The sequence below is a fragment of the Entelurus aequoreus genome, linkage group LG16, assembly GCF_033978785.1.
Source record: "Entelurus aequoreus isolate RoL-2023_Sb linkage group LG16, RoL_Eaeq_v1.1, whole genome shotgun sequence".
Classification (NCBI taxonomy): Eukaryota; Metazoa; Chordata; class Actinopteri; order Syngnathiformes; family Syngnathidae; genus Entelurus; species Entelurus aequoreus.
The window spans coordinates 49,417,724-49,434,517 of record NC_084746.1 but is presented as its reverse complement, the minus strand read 5'-3'; the positions used below and the strand labels follow the sequence as shown (position 1 = coordinate 49,434,517).

At 41.8% G+C, this 16,794-nt stretch overlaps 1 protein-coding gene across 1 annotated transcript in view; it reads left to right on the top strand.

Annotated features, from left to right (window-relative positions):
- The window catches only part of LOC133631221 (uncharacterized), a 58,352-nt gene extending 42,158 nt beyond the window's left edge, over positions 1–16,194 (top strand). Inside the window, exons 43-49 of the mRNA XM_062023380.1 lie at positions 5,090–5,161; positions 5,240–5,302; positions 5,421–5,483; positions 11,645–11,716; positions 11,954–11,993; positions 12,069–12,120; positions 13,733–16,194. Coding sequence (XP_061879364.1) covers positions 5,090–5,161; positions 5,240–5,302; positions 5,421–5,483; positions 11,645–11,716; positions 11,954–11,993; positions 12,069–12,120; positions 13,733–15,605 — 2,235 coding nt within the window. The 3' untranslated portion in view covers positions 15,606–16,194. The remainder of the gene's footprint in view (positions 1–5,089; positions 5,162–5,239; positions 5,303–5,420; positions 5,484–11,644; positions 11,717–11,953; positions 11,994–12,068; positions 12,121–13,732) is intronic.
- Positions 16,195–16,794: the final 600 nt, after the last annotated feature.

Sequence of the window (16,794 nt, the reverse complement as noted above, 5' to 3'; positions counted from 1 at the left end):
ACGGCTTTTCACACACACAAGTGAATGCAAGGCATACTTGGTCAACAGCCATACAGGTCACACTGAGGGTGTGACCGTATAAACAACTTTAACACTGTTACAAATATGCGCCACACTGTGAACCCACACCAAACAAGAATGACAAACACATTTCGGGAGAACATCCGCACCGTAACACAACATAAACACAACAGAACAAATACCCAGAACCCCTTGCAGCACTAACTCTTCCGGGACGCTACAATATACACCCCCCCCCCCCCCCCCGCTAACCCCTACCCCCTCCCCCTCAACCCCGCCCACCAAAAACCTCCTCATGCTCTCTCAGGGAGAGCATGTCCCAAATTCCAAGCTGCTGTTTTGAGGCATGTTAAAAAAAAAAAAAAGCACTTTGTGACTTCAATAATAAATATGGCAGTGCCATGTTGGCATTTTTTGCCATAACTTGAGTTGATTTATTTTCGGAAAACCTTGTTACATTGTTTAATGCATCCAGCGGGGGCACCACAACAAAATTAGACATAATAATGTGTTACCGTATTTTCCGCACTATAAGGCGCACTTAAAAACCTCCAATTTTCTCAAAAGCTGACAGTGCGCCTTATAATCCGCTGCGCCTTATATATGGACCGATATTGAGCCACAACAGGTCTCGCAACCCCAGCCTCTACTGTAGCGTCTATTCTATGCGCCTTATAATGTGGTTCGCCTTATAATGCGGTGCGCCTTATATATGAACAAAGTTTTAAAATAGGCCATTCATTGAAGGTGCGTCTTATAATGCGGTTCGCCTTATAATGCGGTGCGCCTTATATATGAACAAAGTTTTAAAATAGGCCATTCATTGAAGGTGCGCCTTATAATGCGGTTCGCCTTATAATGCGGTGCGCCTTATATATGAACAAAGTTTTAAAATAGGCCATTCATTGAAGGTGCGCCTTATAATGCGGTTCGCCTTATAATGCGGTGCGCCTTATATATGAACAAAGTTTTAAAATAGGCCATTCATTGAAGGTGCGCCTTATAATGCGGTTCGCCTTATAATGCGGTGCGCCTTATATATGAACAAAGTTTTAAAATAGGCCATTCATTGAAGGTGCGCCTTATAATGCGGTGCGCCTTATATATGAACAAAGTTTTAAAATAGGCCATTCATTGAAGGTGCGCCTTATAATGCGGTTCGCCTTATAATGCGGTGCGCCTTATATATGAAGAAAGTTTTAAAATAGGCCATTCATTGAAGGTGCGCCTTATAATGCGGTTCGCCTTATAATGCGGTGCGCCGTATGTATGAACAAAGTTTTAAAATAGGCCAATCATTGAAGGTGCGCCTTATAATGCGGTTCGCCTTATAATGCGGTGCGCCTTATATATGAACAAAGTTTTAAAATAGGCCATTCATTGAAGGTGCGCCTTATAATGCGGTTCGCCTTATAATGCGGTGCGCCTTATATATGAACAAAGTTTTAAAATAGGCCATTCATTGAAGGTGCGCCTTATAGTGCGGTTCGCCTTATAATGCGGTGCGCCTTATATATGAACAAAGTTTTAAAATAGGCCATTCATTGAAGGTGCGCCTTATAATGCGGTTCGCCTTATAATGCGGTGCGCCTTATATATGAACAAAGTTTTAAAATAGGCCATTCATTGAAGGTGCGCCTTATAATGCGGTTCGCCTTATAATGCGGTGCGCCTTATATATGAAGAAAGTTTTAAAACAGGCCATTCATTGAAGGTGCGCCTTATAATGCGGTTCGCCTTATAATGCGGTGCACCTTATATATGAACAAAGTTTTAAAACAGGCCATTCATTGAAGGTGCGCCTTATAATGCGGTTTGCCTTATAATGCGGTGCGCCTTATATATGAACAAAGTTTTAAAATAGGCCATTCATTGAAGGTGCGCCTTATAATGCGGTTCGCCTTATAATGCGGTGCGCCTTATATATGAACAAAGTTTTAAAATAGGCCATTCATTGAAGGTGCGCCTTATAGTGCGGTTCGCCTTATAATGCGGTGCGCCTTATATATGAACAAAGTTTTAAAATAGGCCATTCATTGAAGGTGCGCCTTATAATGCGGTTCGCCTTATAATGCGGTGCGCCTTATATATGAACAAAGTTTTAAAATAGGCCATTCATTGAAGGTGCGCCTTATAATGCGGTTCGCCTTATAATGCGGTGCGCCTTATATATGAACAAAGTTTTAAAACAGGCCATTCATTGAAGGTGCGCCTTATAATGCGGTTCGCCTTATAATGCGGTGCACCTTATATATGAACAAAGTTTTAAAATAGGCCATTCATTGAAGGTGCGCCTTATAATGCGGTTCGCCTTATAATGCGGTGCGCCTTATATATGAACAAAGTTTTAAAATAGGCCATTCATTGAAGGTGCGCCTTATAATTCGGTGCGCCTAATGTGCGGAAAATACGGTAATTCCACTACTGTATACATCGGTATCGGTTGATATCGGAATCGGTAATTAAGAGTTGGACAATATCGGAATATCGGATATCGGCAAAAAAGCCATTATCGGACATCTCTAGAGTGGACCAACATTCCACAAGCCACAATCAACAACCTGATCAACTCTATGCGAAGGAGATTTGTTGCACTGCGTAAGGTAAATGGTGGTCACAGCTGATACTGACTGCTTTTCTGACCCGCCCAGACCCCGAATAAAGCAAAACTGCACATTTCAGATTGTGGCCTTCAATTGTGGGCAGTCTAAGACACACCTGCGCAATAATCATGCAATTATTTATCAGCATCTTAATATTATCTTGGCAAAGAAAGAATCGCTCACTAAAATAGATTTAGACAGATTTGTGAACCATATTTGAGAGGAATAGGTTTTTTTTGTGTGTATCTAGTAAAAGTTTTAGATTCTTGACTACAACTCATGAAAAATGGGAGCAAAGACGAAAACGTTGTGTTTGTATTTTTGTTCAGTTTATTTTAACAACGTTGTTGATGCTAACAGAGTTGTTATGCTTACAAAGTCGGTTGTGGTAACAAAGTTGTCACGCTAACAAAGTTGTTATGCTAACAAAGCTGTTAATGCTAACAACATTGTTTACGCTAAAAGAGATGTCATGCTAACAACGTTGTTGATGCTAACAGAGTTGTTATGCTCACAAAGTCGGTTGTGGTAACAAAGTTGTCACGCTAACAAAGTTGTTGATGCTAACTAGTTGTTATGCTAACAAAGCTGTTAATGCTAACAACATTGTTTACGCTAAAAGAGATGTCATGCTAACAACGTTGTTGATGCTAACAGAGTTGTTATGCTTACAAAGTCGGTTGTGGTAACAAAGTTGTCACGCTAACAAAGTTGTTGATGCTAACTAGTTGTTCTGCTAACAAAGCTGTTAATGCTAACAACATTGTTTACGCTAAAAGAGATGTCATGCTAACAATGTTGTTGATGCTAACAAAGTTGTTATGCTTACAAGTTACATTGGTCATGGTAACAACGTTGATGGCAACAAGTTGTTATGCTTCAGTTTATTTTAACAACGTTGTTCATGCTAACAGAGTTGTTATGCTCACAAAGTCGGTTGTGGTAACAAAGTTGTCACGCTAACAACGTTGTTGATGCTAACTAGTTGTTATGCTAACAAAGCTGTTAATGCTAACAACATTGTTTACGCTAAAAGAGATGTCATGCTAACAACGTTGTTGATGCTAACAGAGTTGTTATGCTCACAAAGTCGGTTGTGGTAACAAAAGTTGTCACGCTAACAAAGTTGTTGATGCTAACTAGTTGTTATGCTAACAAAGCTGTTAATGCTAACAACATTGTTTACGCTAAAAGAGATGTCATGCTAACAACGTTGTTGATGCTAACAGAGTTGTTATGCTTACAAAGTCGGTTGTGGTAACAAAGTTGTCACGCTAACAAAGTTGTTGATGCTAACTAGTTGTTATGCTAACAAAGCTGTTAATGCTAACAACATTGTTTACGCTAAAAGAGATGTCATGCTAACAACGTTGTTGATGCTAACAAAGTTGTTATGCTTACAACATTGTTTACGCTAAAAGAGATGTCATGCTAACAACGTTGTTGATGCTAACTAGTTGTTCTGCTAACAAAGCTGTTAATGCTAACAACATTGTTTACGCTAAAAGAGATGTCATGCTAACAACGTTGTTGATGCTAACAGAGTTGTTATGCTTACAAAGTCGGTTGTGGTAACAAAGTTGTCACGCTAACAAAGTTGTTGATGCTAACTAGTTGTTATGCTAACAAAGCTGTTAATGCTAACAACATTGTTTACGCTAAAAGAGATGTCATGCTAACAACGTTGTTGATGCTAACAAAGTTGTTATGCTTACAAGTTACATTGGTCATGGTAACAACGTTGTTGATGGCAACAAGTTGTTATGCTAACAAAGGTTTTGATTAGAGATGTCGATAAATGCTTTAAAATGTAATATCGGAAATTATCGGTATTGTTTTTTTTATTATCGGTATGGTTTTTTTTTAATTTTATTTTTTATTTTTATTAAATCAACATAAAAAACACAAGATACACTTTCAATTAGTGCACCAACCCAAAAAACCTCCCTCCCCCATTTACACTCATTCACACAAAAGGGTTGTTTCTTTCTGTTATTAATATTCTGCTTCCTACATTATATATCAATATATATCAATACAGTCTGCAAGGGATACAGTCCGTAAGCACACATGATTGTGCGTGCTGCTGCTCCACTAATAGTACTAACCTTTAACAGTTAATTTTACTCATTTTCATTCATTACTAGTTTCTATGTAACTGATTTTATATTGTTTTACTTTCTTTTTTATTCAAGAAAATGTTTTTAATTTATTTAATTTTAATTTAATTTTTTTTAAAAGAACTTTATCTTCACCATACCTGGTTGTCCAAATTAGGCATAATAATGTGTTAATTCCACGACTGTATATATCGGTATCGGTTGATATCGGTATCGGTAATTAAAGAGTTGGACAATATCGGAATATCGGCAAAAAGCCATTATCGGACATCTCTAGTTTTGATGCTAACAAAGTTGTCATGCTTACAGTGTTGTTGATGCTAACAAGGTGGTTGATGCTTGCAGGACAACGAAGGGGCAGAGCCACCACTAGGGGGCGGGCTGAAACGCAGGAGGACCATCAAAAAGAAAAGAAGAGTGAGTGTTCGCTCCTCCAGATTGACCAAAGAGTTCTCTGACGGATGGATCTCACTGTCGTTCTAACGCCCCCTTCAGGTCACATCGTTCCGAGTCAAAACGACTCTTCCCAGGATACCCAAACTTACCGCATCATCACAGGTAGACACTCCCTTGTCATCATCATCATCATCAAAGATGAACGTTGATGTCTTCTTTAAAAATGCTTGAGGTCTACAACATTAATTTTTGTTATTTTGTTTTTGCTTTTGCGCCACAGGCCGAAGAAAAGATGCCCATCATTGAGGAGAGTATGGAGCTGCAGGAGATGACCCCGGCCCAGGTTAGCAAGAGTAACTGTTCCCATGGAAACCAATGGAAACACATTTAAAGGGGTCATTTTATGATTTTTTTTCCCCACATTCAAAACACCTCCTTATGGTCTACATCTGTGTTTTTCAACCTTTTTTTAACCAAGGCACATTTTTTGCGTTGAAAAACTCCGGAGGCACACCACCAGCAGAAATCATAAACTCAGTCGACAGTTAAAAGTCATTGTCGTAATTGTTGCATATGACTTTACCATAACCAAGCATGCATCACTATAGCCCTTGTCTCAAAGTAGGTGTACTGTCACCACCTGTCACATCACACCCTGACTTATTTGGACTGTTTTGCTGTTTTCCTGTGTGTAGTGTTTTAGTTCTTGTCTTGCGCTCCTATTTTGGTGGCTTTTTCTCTTTTTTTTTGGTATTTTCCTGTATCAGTTTCATGTCTTCCTTTGAGCGATATTTCCCGCATCTACTTTGTTTTAGCAATCAAGAATATTTCAGTTGTTTTTATCCTTCTTTGTGGGGACATCGTTGATTGTCATGTCATGTTCGGACGTACATTGTGGACGCCGTCTTTGCTCCGCAGTAAGTCTTTGCTGTCGTCCAGCATCCTGTTTTTGTTTACTTTGTAGCCAGTTCAATTTTAATTTTGTTCTGCATAGCCTTCCCTAAGCTTCAATGCCTTTTCTTAGGGGCACTCACCTTTTGTTTACTTTTGGTTTTAGCATCAGACTCCTTTTTACCTGCATTTACAAAGCAATTAGCCACCGGCTGCCACCTACTGAGATGGAAGAGTATTACACGGTTACTCTGCCGAGCTCTAGACAGCACCGACACTCAACAACAACACATCATTTGTAGACTATAATTACTGGTTTGCAAACAATGTTTTTAACCCAAATAGGTGAAATTAGGTAATCTCCCACGGCACACCAGACTGTATCTCTCGGCACACTGGTGTGCCGCGGCACAGTGGTTGAAAAACACAGGTCTACATAACATGTAATGGTGGTTCTTTGGTTGAAATGTCGCATAGATTATGTTTTACAGACCTACTCAGTGGCCTAGTGGTTAGAGTGTCCGCCCTGAGATGGGTAGGTTGTGAGTTCAAACCCCGGCCGAGTCATACCAAAGACTATAAAAATGGGAGCCATTACCTCCCTGCTTGGCACTCAGCATCAAGGGTTGGAATTGGGGGTTAAAACAGCAAAAATGATTCCCGGGCGTGGCCACCGCTGCTGCCCACTGCTCCCCTCACCTCCTAGGGGGTGATCAAGGGGATGGGTCAAATGCAGAGGACAAATTTGGGGTTTGGTGGTAGCGGGGGTGTATATTGTAGCGTCCCGGAAGAGTTAGTGCTGCAAGGGGTTCTGGGTATTTGTTCTGTTGTGTTGATGTTGTGTTACGGTGCGGATGTTCTCCCGAAATGTGTTTGCCATTCTTGTTTGTTGTGGGTTCACAGTGTGGCGCATGTTTGTAACAGTGTTAAAGTTGTTTATCCGGCCACCCTCAGTGTGACCTGTATGGCTGTTGATCAAGTATGCTTTGCATTCACTTATGTGTGTGTAAAAGCAGCATATATTGTGTTACTGGGCCGGCACGCTGTTTGTATGGAGGAAAAGCGGACGTGACGACAGGTTGTAGAGGACGCTAAAGGCAACGCCCCCAATATTGTTGTCCGTGTGGAAATTGGGAGAAATTCGGGAGAATGGTTGCCCCGGGAGATTTTTGGGAGGGGCACTGAAATTCAGGAGTCTCCCAATCCAATCCACTTTATTTATATAGCATATTTACACAACAAGAATGTTTCCAAAGTGCTGCACAGCCATGTTAAAAACAATATTAAAAACAATATTATGCTCCACCAATGACTGAATAAAAACAACAAATAAATGAATAGAAAACCAATATAAAAAATAAATGATTAAAAAAACGATTTCAACAGTAAAATAGAAATCAAAATTTATTTAAAAAAAACACAGAGGACAACAGAGGACAGAGGACCACACAACTCACGTAGTGTTAAAAGCCAAAGAATAAAAGTGGGTCTTAAGACGAGACTTAAAACACTCCACTGTGGAAGCAGTTTGAACATGGAGGGGCAGAGTGTTCCGGAGCTTAGGGCCGACCACAACATCGTTTTACTGTGCCGCCCTCGATATGTAGAAATATCTTGGCTTTACCCTAACACCTTTTCTTGATCAAACACTCTGAAAAACGTCTTCTTGTCCCCAGGTTTATCGACCCTAAAAAGGGTAAAACTGAAAGCATACAAGCAGAAAGGATGCTTACATTACAGACATGCACACACAGCCTTATTACACACACACAATCCCATTACGATAAAACGTGCATTATGCTGTGTTTTGAACTTAAATGGGCAAATAAATGCCACAAAATATGTAATATAAGTGCTTTATAGCAAACTAGCTTACTATGCTAACATTCACTTCACTGTATGAATTCCGAAAATTAGCATGACTGACTTTTGGCCATAAAACGTCCCAAATTACATCACAACCAACAAATAATACAACTCAATCAAATATTAGCATACTACTCAACAATACATACCGATGATACTTTGTTTGGCATGAGATTCGAGCAGATGAAAACGTTTGCGATCGTCACTGAACTAGCTTAAAGGCCTACTGAAAGCCACTACTACCGACCACGCAGTCTGATAGTTTATATATCAATGATGAAATCTTAACATTATAACACATGCCAATACGGCCGGGTTAACTTATAAAGTGACATTTTAAATTTGCCGCTAAACTTCCGGTTCGAAAGGCCTCTGAGGATGACGTATGCGTGTGACGTAGACCGGCGAACACGGGTATGCCTTCCACATTGAAGCCAATACGAAAAAGCTCTGTTTTCATTTCATAATTCCACAGTATTCTGGACATCTGTGTTCGTGAATCTGTTTCAATCATGTTCATTGCATTATGGAGAAGGAAGCCGAGCAAGCAAAGAAGAAAGTTGTCGGTGCGAAATGGACGTATTTTTCGAACGTAGTCAGCAACAACAGTACACAGCCGGCACTTCTTTGTTTACATTCCCGAAAGATGCAGTCAAGATGGAAGAACTCTGATAACAGAGACTCTAACCAGGAGGACTTTTGACTTCGATACACAGACGCCTGTAGAGAACTGGGACAACACAGACTCTTACCAGGATTACTTTGATTTGGATGACAAAAACGCAGACGTGCTACTGTGAGTATGCAGCTTTGGCTTCTAAACATTTGATCGCTTGACCGTATGTGCGCAACTTTTCTTTGCGTATGTACGTAACTTTTTTAAAATATATAAGCTTTATGAACCTTGGGTTAGGTGAACGGTCTTTTGGGCTGAGTGATTGTGTGTGTTGATCAGGTGTTTGAATTGTATTGGCGTGTTCTATGGAGCTAGGAGCTAGCAGAGGAGCTAGGAGCTAGCATAACAAACACGCAGGTGTTTTTATGCGGGATTAATTTGTGGCATATTAAATATAAGCCTGGTTGTGTTGTGGCTAATAGAGTATATATATGTCTTGTGTTTATTTACTGTTGTAGTCATTCCCAGCTGAATATCAGGTCACCCCCGGCTCTCACAGCATCTTCCCTATCTGAATAGCTTCAACTCCCCACTAGTCCTTCACTTGCACTTTACTCATCCACAAATCTTTCATCCTCGCTCAAATTAATGGGGAAATTGTCGCTTTCTCGGTCCGAATCTCTCTCACTTCATGCGGCCATCATTGTAAACAATAGGGAACTTTGCGTATATGTTCAACTGACTACGTCACGCTACTTCCGGTAGGTGCAAGCCTTTTTTTTATCAGATACCAAAAGTTGCAATCTTTATCGTCGTTGTTCTATACTAAATCCTTTCAGCAAAAATATGGCAATATCGCGAAATGATCAAGTATGACACATAGAATAGATCTGCTATCCCCGTTTAAATAAAAAAAATTCATTTCAGTAGGCCTTTAAACACTGGTTTTACATATATTATTAATAAATTCAACAAACAAGACAGAACAGACCTATCTCCCCTGGTTTTAAGTCTCGTCCTGGGCACCACGAGCTGGGAAAATCGGGAGTGTTGGCAAGTATGTCTTATTTACGTGACTCCGGTTTGACAGCGTCTTCTCCCCGTCATCCATTTTATAGAGTTTCCATATTGAGAGTACTGACAGATACAAGTTAGAAATATACGCTACTTTGAATTAGAAATGGCCACAGTGGAGGATGCATGTGCATGTACGAGCCCCGCTACAGGAGGACAGATAAAAAGATGGAACTTATTGACTACAGCATCGGACCACAACAGCGGACTCGCGCAAAGCTCTTCGGATAAATCTCTACCATATGTAGAGATATCCGCTCACGTCACACTTGAGAAAAACGTCACAATGTGGCCGAATTTAAATGGTTTGTTTGTACACCGCAAAAAGTCGGTGTTCAAAAACAAGAAAAAAAATACAAAAATGAGGGGTATTTTATTTGAACTAAGCAAAATTATCTGCCAATAGAACAAGAAAATTCGGCTTGTCAAGACTTTCCAAAACAAGTCAAATTAGCTAACCTCATTGAACCCAAGAATACCTTAAAATAAGTACATTCTCACTAATAACAAGTGCACTTTTCTTGGTAGAAGAAAAAAAAGGGACCTTTTTGCTCAATATGTTGAAAAATGTTCTTAAATGAAGTAAATGCTAGTGCCATTATCTTGACATAATGATATGCGCTTGGAATCATGATTTTTTTTTTTCATGCTTGAAATAAGAAATTATTACTTTAATAAAAGTAGTTTTATACTTGTGAGTGTTGATGACACAGCTTTGCAACAGTTGATATTCTAGTTTCAAGCATGTTTTACTCAATAATCATCATCATCATCCTCTGATCATATTACAGAAAAGCTCAGTGCGGATCATTCACAACGTTGGTTATTTAGAACATACTCATAATCTGTTTATGCAATCAAAGTTGCTCAAATTTGATGACCTTGTTAAATATAATACATTAATAATCTTATGTAAAGCTTTTAACAAATTATTGCCACCTAATCTACAACGTTTTTTTATAAGACGAGTGCAGGCTCATAACTTGAGAGGCTTTAGATATTTCTTATTGCCGAGAGCTCAAACCACTCGTAAACGTTTTTGTGTGTCTGTATGCGGAGTAAAACTATGGAACAAACTGGATTTACAACACAAGCAATGCCAAACTATTAATCGATTTAAACTATTATACAAACATGGGGTCTGGTTCAAATATAGAGATGAGGGTCTTTAATTTGGTCTGCTGTTGTATTCTGTCTCAAAGTGTTAACATGTGCTCAATGTTTCCTTACCATTATTGCTATGTTGTCTATTACCATTGTTGGTATATTCATTATTCCTACATTGTTGATACAAATGATTGTTACAGTGTAATAATTATTGTTACCTGTGGTATTGCCACTATGATACAACATCTGTATTATAATCCTTGAACAAAGTAAGAGTGAAACTCATGTGAATAATCACTGAATGGAGAACTGGGGGTGGGATTAAATAAGTTATCTTCTTCCCACTCCCTTTCAGGAAAAACTGGACAATAATGCACTATACTAATTTATATTATTATGTTTTGTCAACTTGTACGTCTTTGTCATTGCCTGAAATAAATAAATAAATGGGAAAAAAAATAAATAAATGAAAATATAGGTTATAACATCTCAGCAACAAGCTGTAATATCTTACTGACATAATTTAGGACCAAAACCCTTAAAACAAGTAAAACACTACCATAAAATCTGCTTAGTGAGGAGAATGATCTTATCAGACAGAAAATAAGCAAATATCACCCTTATTTGAGATATTTAATCTAACTTAGATTTCAGTTTTTGCAGTGTAGGAAGTATAAAGGAAGGCAAGATAGTTTTATAAATGTCTCCATGGTTTAATTTCACATTTTCAGGACTTGCGGAGATCCCAAATACACAAAAAACAGGTACCGTTAGGTATAAAATGTTGGTTTTGCATAACTGGTTCCCTTTAAAGGTCACATATGGAAGTTGAAGCTGCTTATGTCGGTCCCGCTTTTGTTGACAACCACTCATGTGGAAGCAAGTCAGGCATAAACGTGTTCCACTCTAGAGTACTTTTTAATCCTATTCCACTTTTGATGTATCTTTAGGAGAGCACAGTGGAGGTCCAGCCGGTGGAGATGGCAGCCTTCCCGACTGATGGCAGCCTGCTCGAATCAGGGGTGTGTGTGTGTGTGTGTGTGTGTGTGTGTGTGTGTGTGTGTGTGTGTGTGTGTGTGTGTGTGTGTGTGTGTGTGTGTGTGTGTGTGTGTGTGTGTGTGTGTGTGTGTGTGTGTGTGTGTGTGTGTGTGTGTGTGTGTGTGTGTGTGTGTGTGTGTGTGTGTGTGTGTGTGTGTGTGTGTGTGTGTGCACATTGCAATATACCTGTGTGTGTTTAGACTGCCATGTTTTCCCTGCAGGAGAGCAACGGCCTGTTGGATTGGTGGAAGAACGTTGAAGGTGAAGTTTGACATCACAGGCTTTAATTGTAAAACCTTTGTCTGGTGCGCCTGACATCTATTCCCTGTCCTCCAGGCTGGTCCACATGGAACGAGACAGCCAATTTCCAAGAGGACGAGGAGCAGATGTACGTGGATTGCAAACCCCGTTTCCATATGAGTTGGGAAATTGTGTTAGATGTAAATATAAACGGAATACAATGATTTGCGAATCATTGTCAACCCATATTCAGTTGAATATGCTACAAAGACAACATATTTGATGTTCAAACTCATAAACTTTTTTTTTTTTTGCAAATAATCATTAACTTTACAATTTGATGGCAGCAACACGTGACAAAGAAGTTGGGAAATGTGGCAATAAATACTGATAAAGTTGAGGAATGCTCATCAAACACTTATTTGGAACATCCCACAGGTGAACAGGCTAATTGGGAACAGGTGGGTGCCATGATTGGGTATAAAAGAAGCTTCCATGAAATGCTCAGTCATTCACAAACAAGGATGGGGCGAGGGTCACCACTTTGTCAACAAATGCGTGAGCAAATTGTTGAACAGTTTAAGAAAAACCTTTCTCAACCAGCTATTGCAAGGAATTTAGGGATTTCACCATCTACGCTCCGTAATATCATCAAAGGGTTCAGAGAATCTGGAGAAATCACTGCAGGTAAGCAGCTAAGCCTGTGACCTTCCATCCCTCAGGCTGTACTGCATCAACAAGCGACATCAGTGTGTAAAGGATATCACCACATGGGCTCAGGAACACTTCAGAAACCCACTGTCAGTAACTACAGTTGGTCGCTACATCTGTAAATGCAAGTTAAAACTCTCCTATGCAAGGCCAAAACCGTTTATCAACAACACCCAGAAACGCCGTCGGCTTAAGATGGACTGATACAAAGTGGAAAAGTGTTCTGTGGTCTGAAGAGTCCACATTTCAAATTTTTTTTGGAAACTGTGGACGTCGTGTCCTCCGGACCAAAGAGGAAAAGAACCACCCGGATTGTTCTAGGCGCAAAGTGTAAAAGCCAGCATGTGTGATGGTATGGGGGTGTATTAGTGGCCAAGACATGGGTAACTTACACATCTGTGAAGGCGCCATTAATGCTGAAAGGTACATACAGGTTTTGGAGCAACATATGTTGCCATCCAAGCAACGTTACCATGGACGCCCCTGCTTATTTCAGCAAGACAATGCCAAGCCACGTGTTACATCAACGTGGCTTCATAGTAAAAGAGTGCGGGTACTAGACTGGCCTGCCTGTAGTCCAGACCTGTCTCCCATTGAACATGTGTGGCGCATTATGAAGCCTAAAATAGCAGAAGGGAGACCCCCGGACTGTTGAACAACTTAAGCTGTACATCAAGCAAGAATGGGAAAGAATTCCACCTGAGAAGCTTCAAAAATGTGTCTCCTCAGTTCCCAAACCTTTACCGAGTGTTGTTAAAAGGAAAGGCCATGTAACACAGTGGTGAACATGCCCTTTCCCAACTACTTTGGCACGTGTTGCAGCCATGAAATTCTAAGTTAAATATTATTTGCAAATCAAACATCAAATATGTTGTCTTTGTAGTGCATTCAACTGAATATGGCTTGAAAATTATTTGCAAATCATTGTATTCCGTTTATATTTACATCTAACACAATTTCCCAACTTGTATGGAAACGGGGTTTGTATTTGATAGACGCATAGGTGTGTCTAATGAAGTGGTCAATGAGCGTCCTCTTCCTCCCTGCAGAGCGATGGAGGAGGCAGCTGACCGCGTCTACATGGGCGCGCGTCTGTTTGTGCACCTCTTCAACAAGCGGGGGGCTTCCCTGCAGAAGTCCATTCTTGAGCTTTTGTCCGTGGCCGACGGCGCTGACCAATTCCACAAGAAGACCGTGTCAGTTGCGGTGGGAGGAGGCGTGGCCAGCGTGGCCGGCAGCCTGGCCACCATCACGGGCCTCATCCTGGCGCCGTTCACCTTCGGCGCCTCCATCATCGTCACGGCGGTCGGCATCGGCGTGGCCACGGCGGGCAGCATCACCTCGGCTACGGCCAACATCACGGACGCGGTCCACTCCAATATGGACCGCAAGAAGATAGAGAAGATGATCCAGGCCTACCAGGAGAAAATTAAGGACATCCGGGAATGTTTGGAGTTTGTGCAGGCGGGCATGGACACGCTGCAGGAGTGGGACTTTGAGAAGTACTGCGAGAGCACCACTAAGAAGGCACTGAACCACAACATCAAGCATGTGATGAAGGAGGGCGGCCGGGCCGGTAAAGCCCTCATGATCAACACGGACAAGCTCATCAGCACCGTGCAGGTCTTGGGTGCGGCGGGTGGCGCTGCCAAGGCCGTGCAGGCTGTCAGCGTCACCACGGGGGTGATGTCGGCGCTCTTCCTGCTGCTCGACGTCTTCTTCCTTGCCAAGGATTCCCACGAGCTCCACAAAGGTGCCAAAACCAAATTTGCCACCAAAATCAGGGAAGTGTGCAAAGAGCTGCAGGCTGGCCTCCTGGAGCTGAACAAGGTCAAGACGCAACTGCAGAAGACCATGGATGGCATCGAGGTGGAGGAGTACGAGGCCATTGAGGAGGTGGAGGTAGAAGTGGATGACGACCTAGAGTTGGATCCCAATAAGATGACAGAGCTGGATCAGGAGTTGGACCTTATAGAGAAGAAACTGGACAAGAAGATTGAGGAGGAGAAGAGGATTAAAGATGAGGAAACTAGAAGCATCAGGGAAAAGGGGGAGGAAAAAGAGGAGGAGTCAGGAGAAAAGAAGAAGAAGGAGGGGACCAAGAAGAAGGACAAAGAGGCCGAGAACCGAGTCGCAGCTGGGAAAGAGAAACGGGAAAAAGACGAAACAAGTTTGCGTAAAAAGGCTGTTGAGAAAACAAAAGAGAGCGACGAACCTCCCAGCAAGACCGGAGACTCTAAAAGGAGCAACAATCCGGAAAAGGAACGCGGCCGCAGAGAAGACGGAGGGATGACTTGGAATGCAGCAGGACGAGCAGACAGCGGGAGCACCGGCACGCAGGGGAGCGAGTCTGCCGACCCGGAGCCAGGACCTGCCAAAAACCAGAGCGACTCGAAGGACGGTCGAAAGAAGCCGTTTTGGGAGAAGGGACTCAAAGACTGGAAGAAAGAAATGACAGGAAGCAGAGACGACACTGGAGCACGCCAAGAGAGAAGCTACTCTTCGGAGCGGGGAGCGGCGGAGCAGCAGGTGGCGACCAGGGAGTCGCTTAGGGAGTCGCATTGGGAGTCGCATCGGGAGTCGCTTAGGGAGTCGCTTAGGGAGTCGCTTAGGGAGTCGCTTTGGGGCCACGAAAGCAGCCAGAGGGAGCACGCGGAGGAGAGGACATCTGACAACCACAAGACTCACCACCAAAGAGCGGAGGAGAGCGCTGAGGAAAGACAAGGAACCCGAATCGACAGCACCCGCAAGAAGTTTGAGGGAGAGAAGGAGGGGGAGCACAAAGAGAGAGGAGAGAGGAGAGGAAGTGACCGGGAGAGGAGAGGAAGTGACCGAGAGAGGAGAGGAAGTGACCGTGAACAAAGTCGCCGAGAGTCTCGCCATCTTTCCAGTAAGCAGCTTGATGATGGACTCTACATTTAGGTTTGAAGCCGTTTACACTGTTGATCCTGTTCTCATCAGCATTTAGTTGCATTTTAGACAAAAAGTCACACACTGATTAGTAGAGAAGTCACATTTTGGGAGTTAGTTGATAAAAGCGTTTTTATGTGCCTTCGTTGTTTGTCCCAACTCTTGACTTTTTGGGGGGATACACTTTTTTACTGAATTCTAATGTGAACTCACCAGATGGCAAATGTTCAGGAGACCACTGGTTTTTATGTTTTAGTGCAATATATGATCTCCTGAGCCCTAAATCCTCAAACACAAATAATCTTGTGAGCACAACAATCCCTCAGAGGCGTTATTTTACATTACAACATTTGTGCTTTTATACAAATGTTAAAACATGCCAGTGTGGGAACTTCAACTGTGCATCTTGTACTGTGTGTGTGTGTGTGTGTGTGTGTGTGTGTGTGTGTGTGTGTGTGTGTGTGTGTGTGTGTGTGTGTGTGTGTGTGTGTGTGTGTGTGTGTGTGTGTGTGTGTGTGTGTGTGTGTGTGTGTGTGTGTGTGTGTGTGTGTTCTTACTTATGTCCAAATTGGGGATTTTCATCCGCTCACACACCAGTTGATTGGGGACGCCATTGCCATTGGGGACCAAAACCACGGTGCCCAATTAGAGTTCATTTCAGTTGCATTCAGCATGCTCAAATATGGGTGTCTGCCTTAAAGGCCTACTGAAATGAATTTTTTTTATTTAAACGGGAATAGCAGATCCATTCTATGTGTCATACTTGATCATTTCGCGATATTGCCATATTTTTGCTGAAAGGATTTAGTAGAGAACAACGATGATAAAGTTCGCAACTTTTGGTCGCTGCCTATACCGGAAGTAGCGTGACGTCACAGGAGCTAGTATTCCTCACAATTCCCCGTTGTTTACAATGGAGCGAGAGAGATTCGGACCGAGAAAGTGACGATTACCCCATTAATTTGAGCGAGGATGAAAGATTTGTGGATGAGGAACATTAGAGTGAAGGACTAGAGAGGCAGTGCAGGGTGTATCTTTTTTCACTCTGACCGTAACTTAGGTACAAGGTCTCCTTGGATTCCACACACTCTCCTTTTTCTATTGTGGATCATGGATTTGTATTTTAAACCACCTCGGAGACTATATCCTCTTGAAAATGAGAGTCGAGAACGCGAAATGGACATTCACAGTGACTTTTATC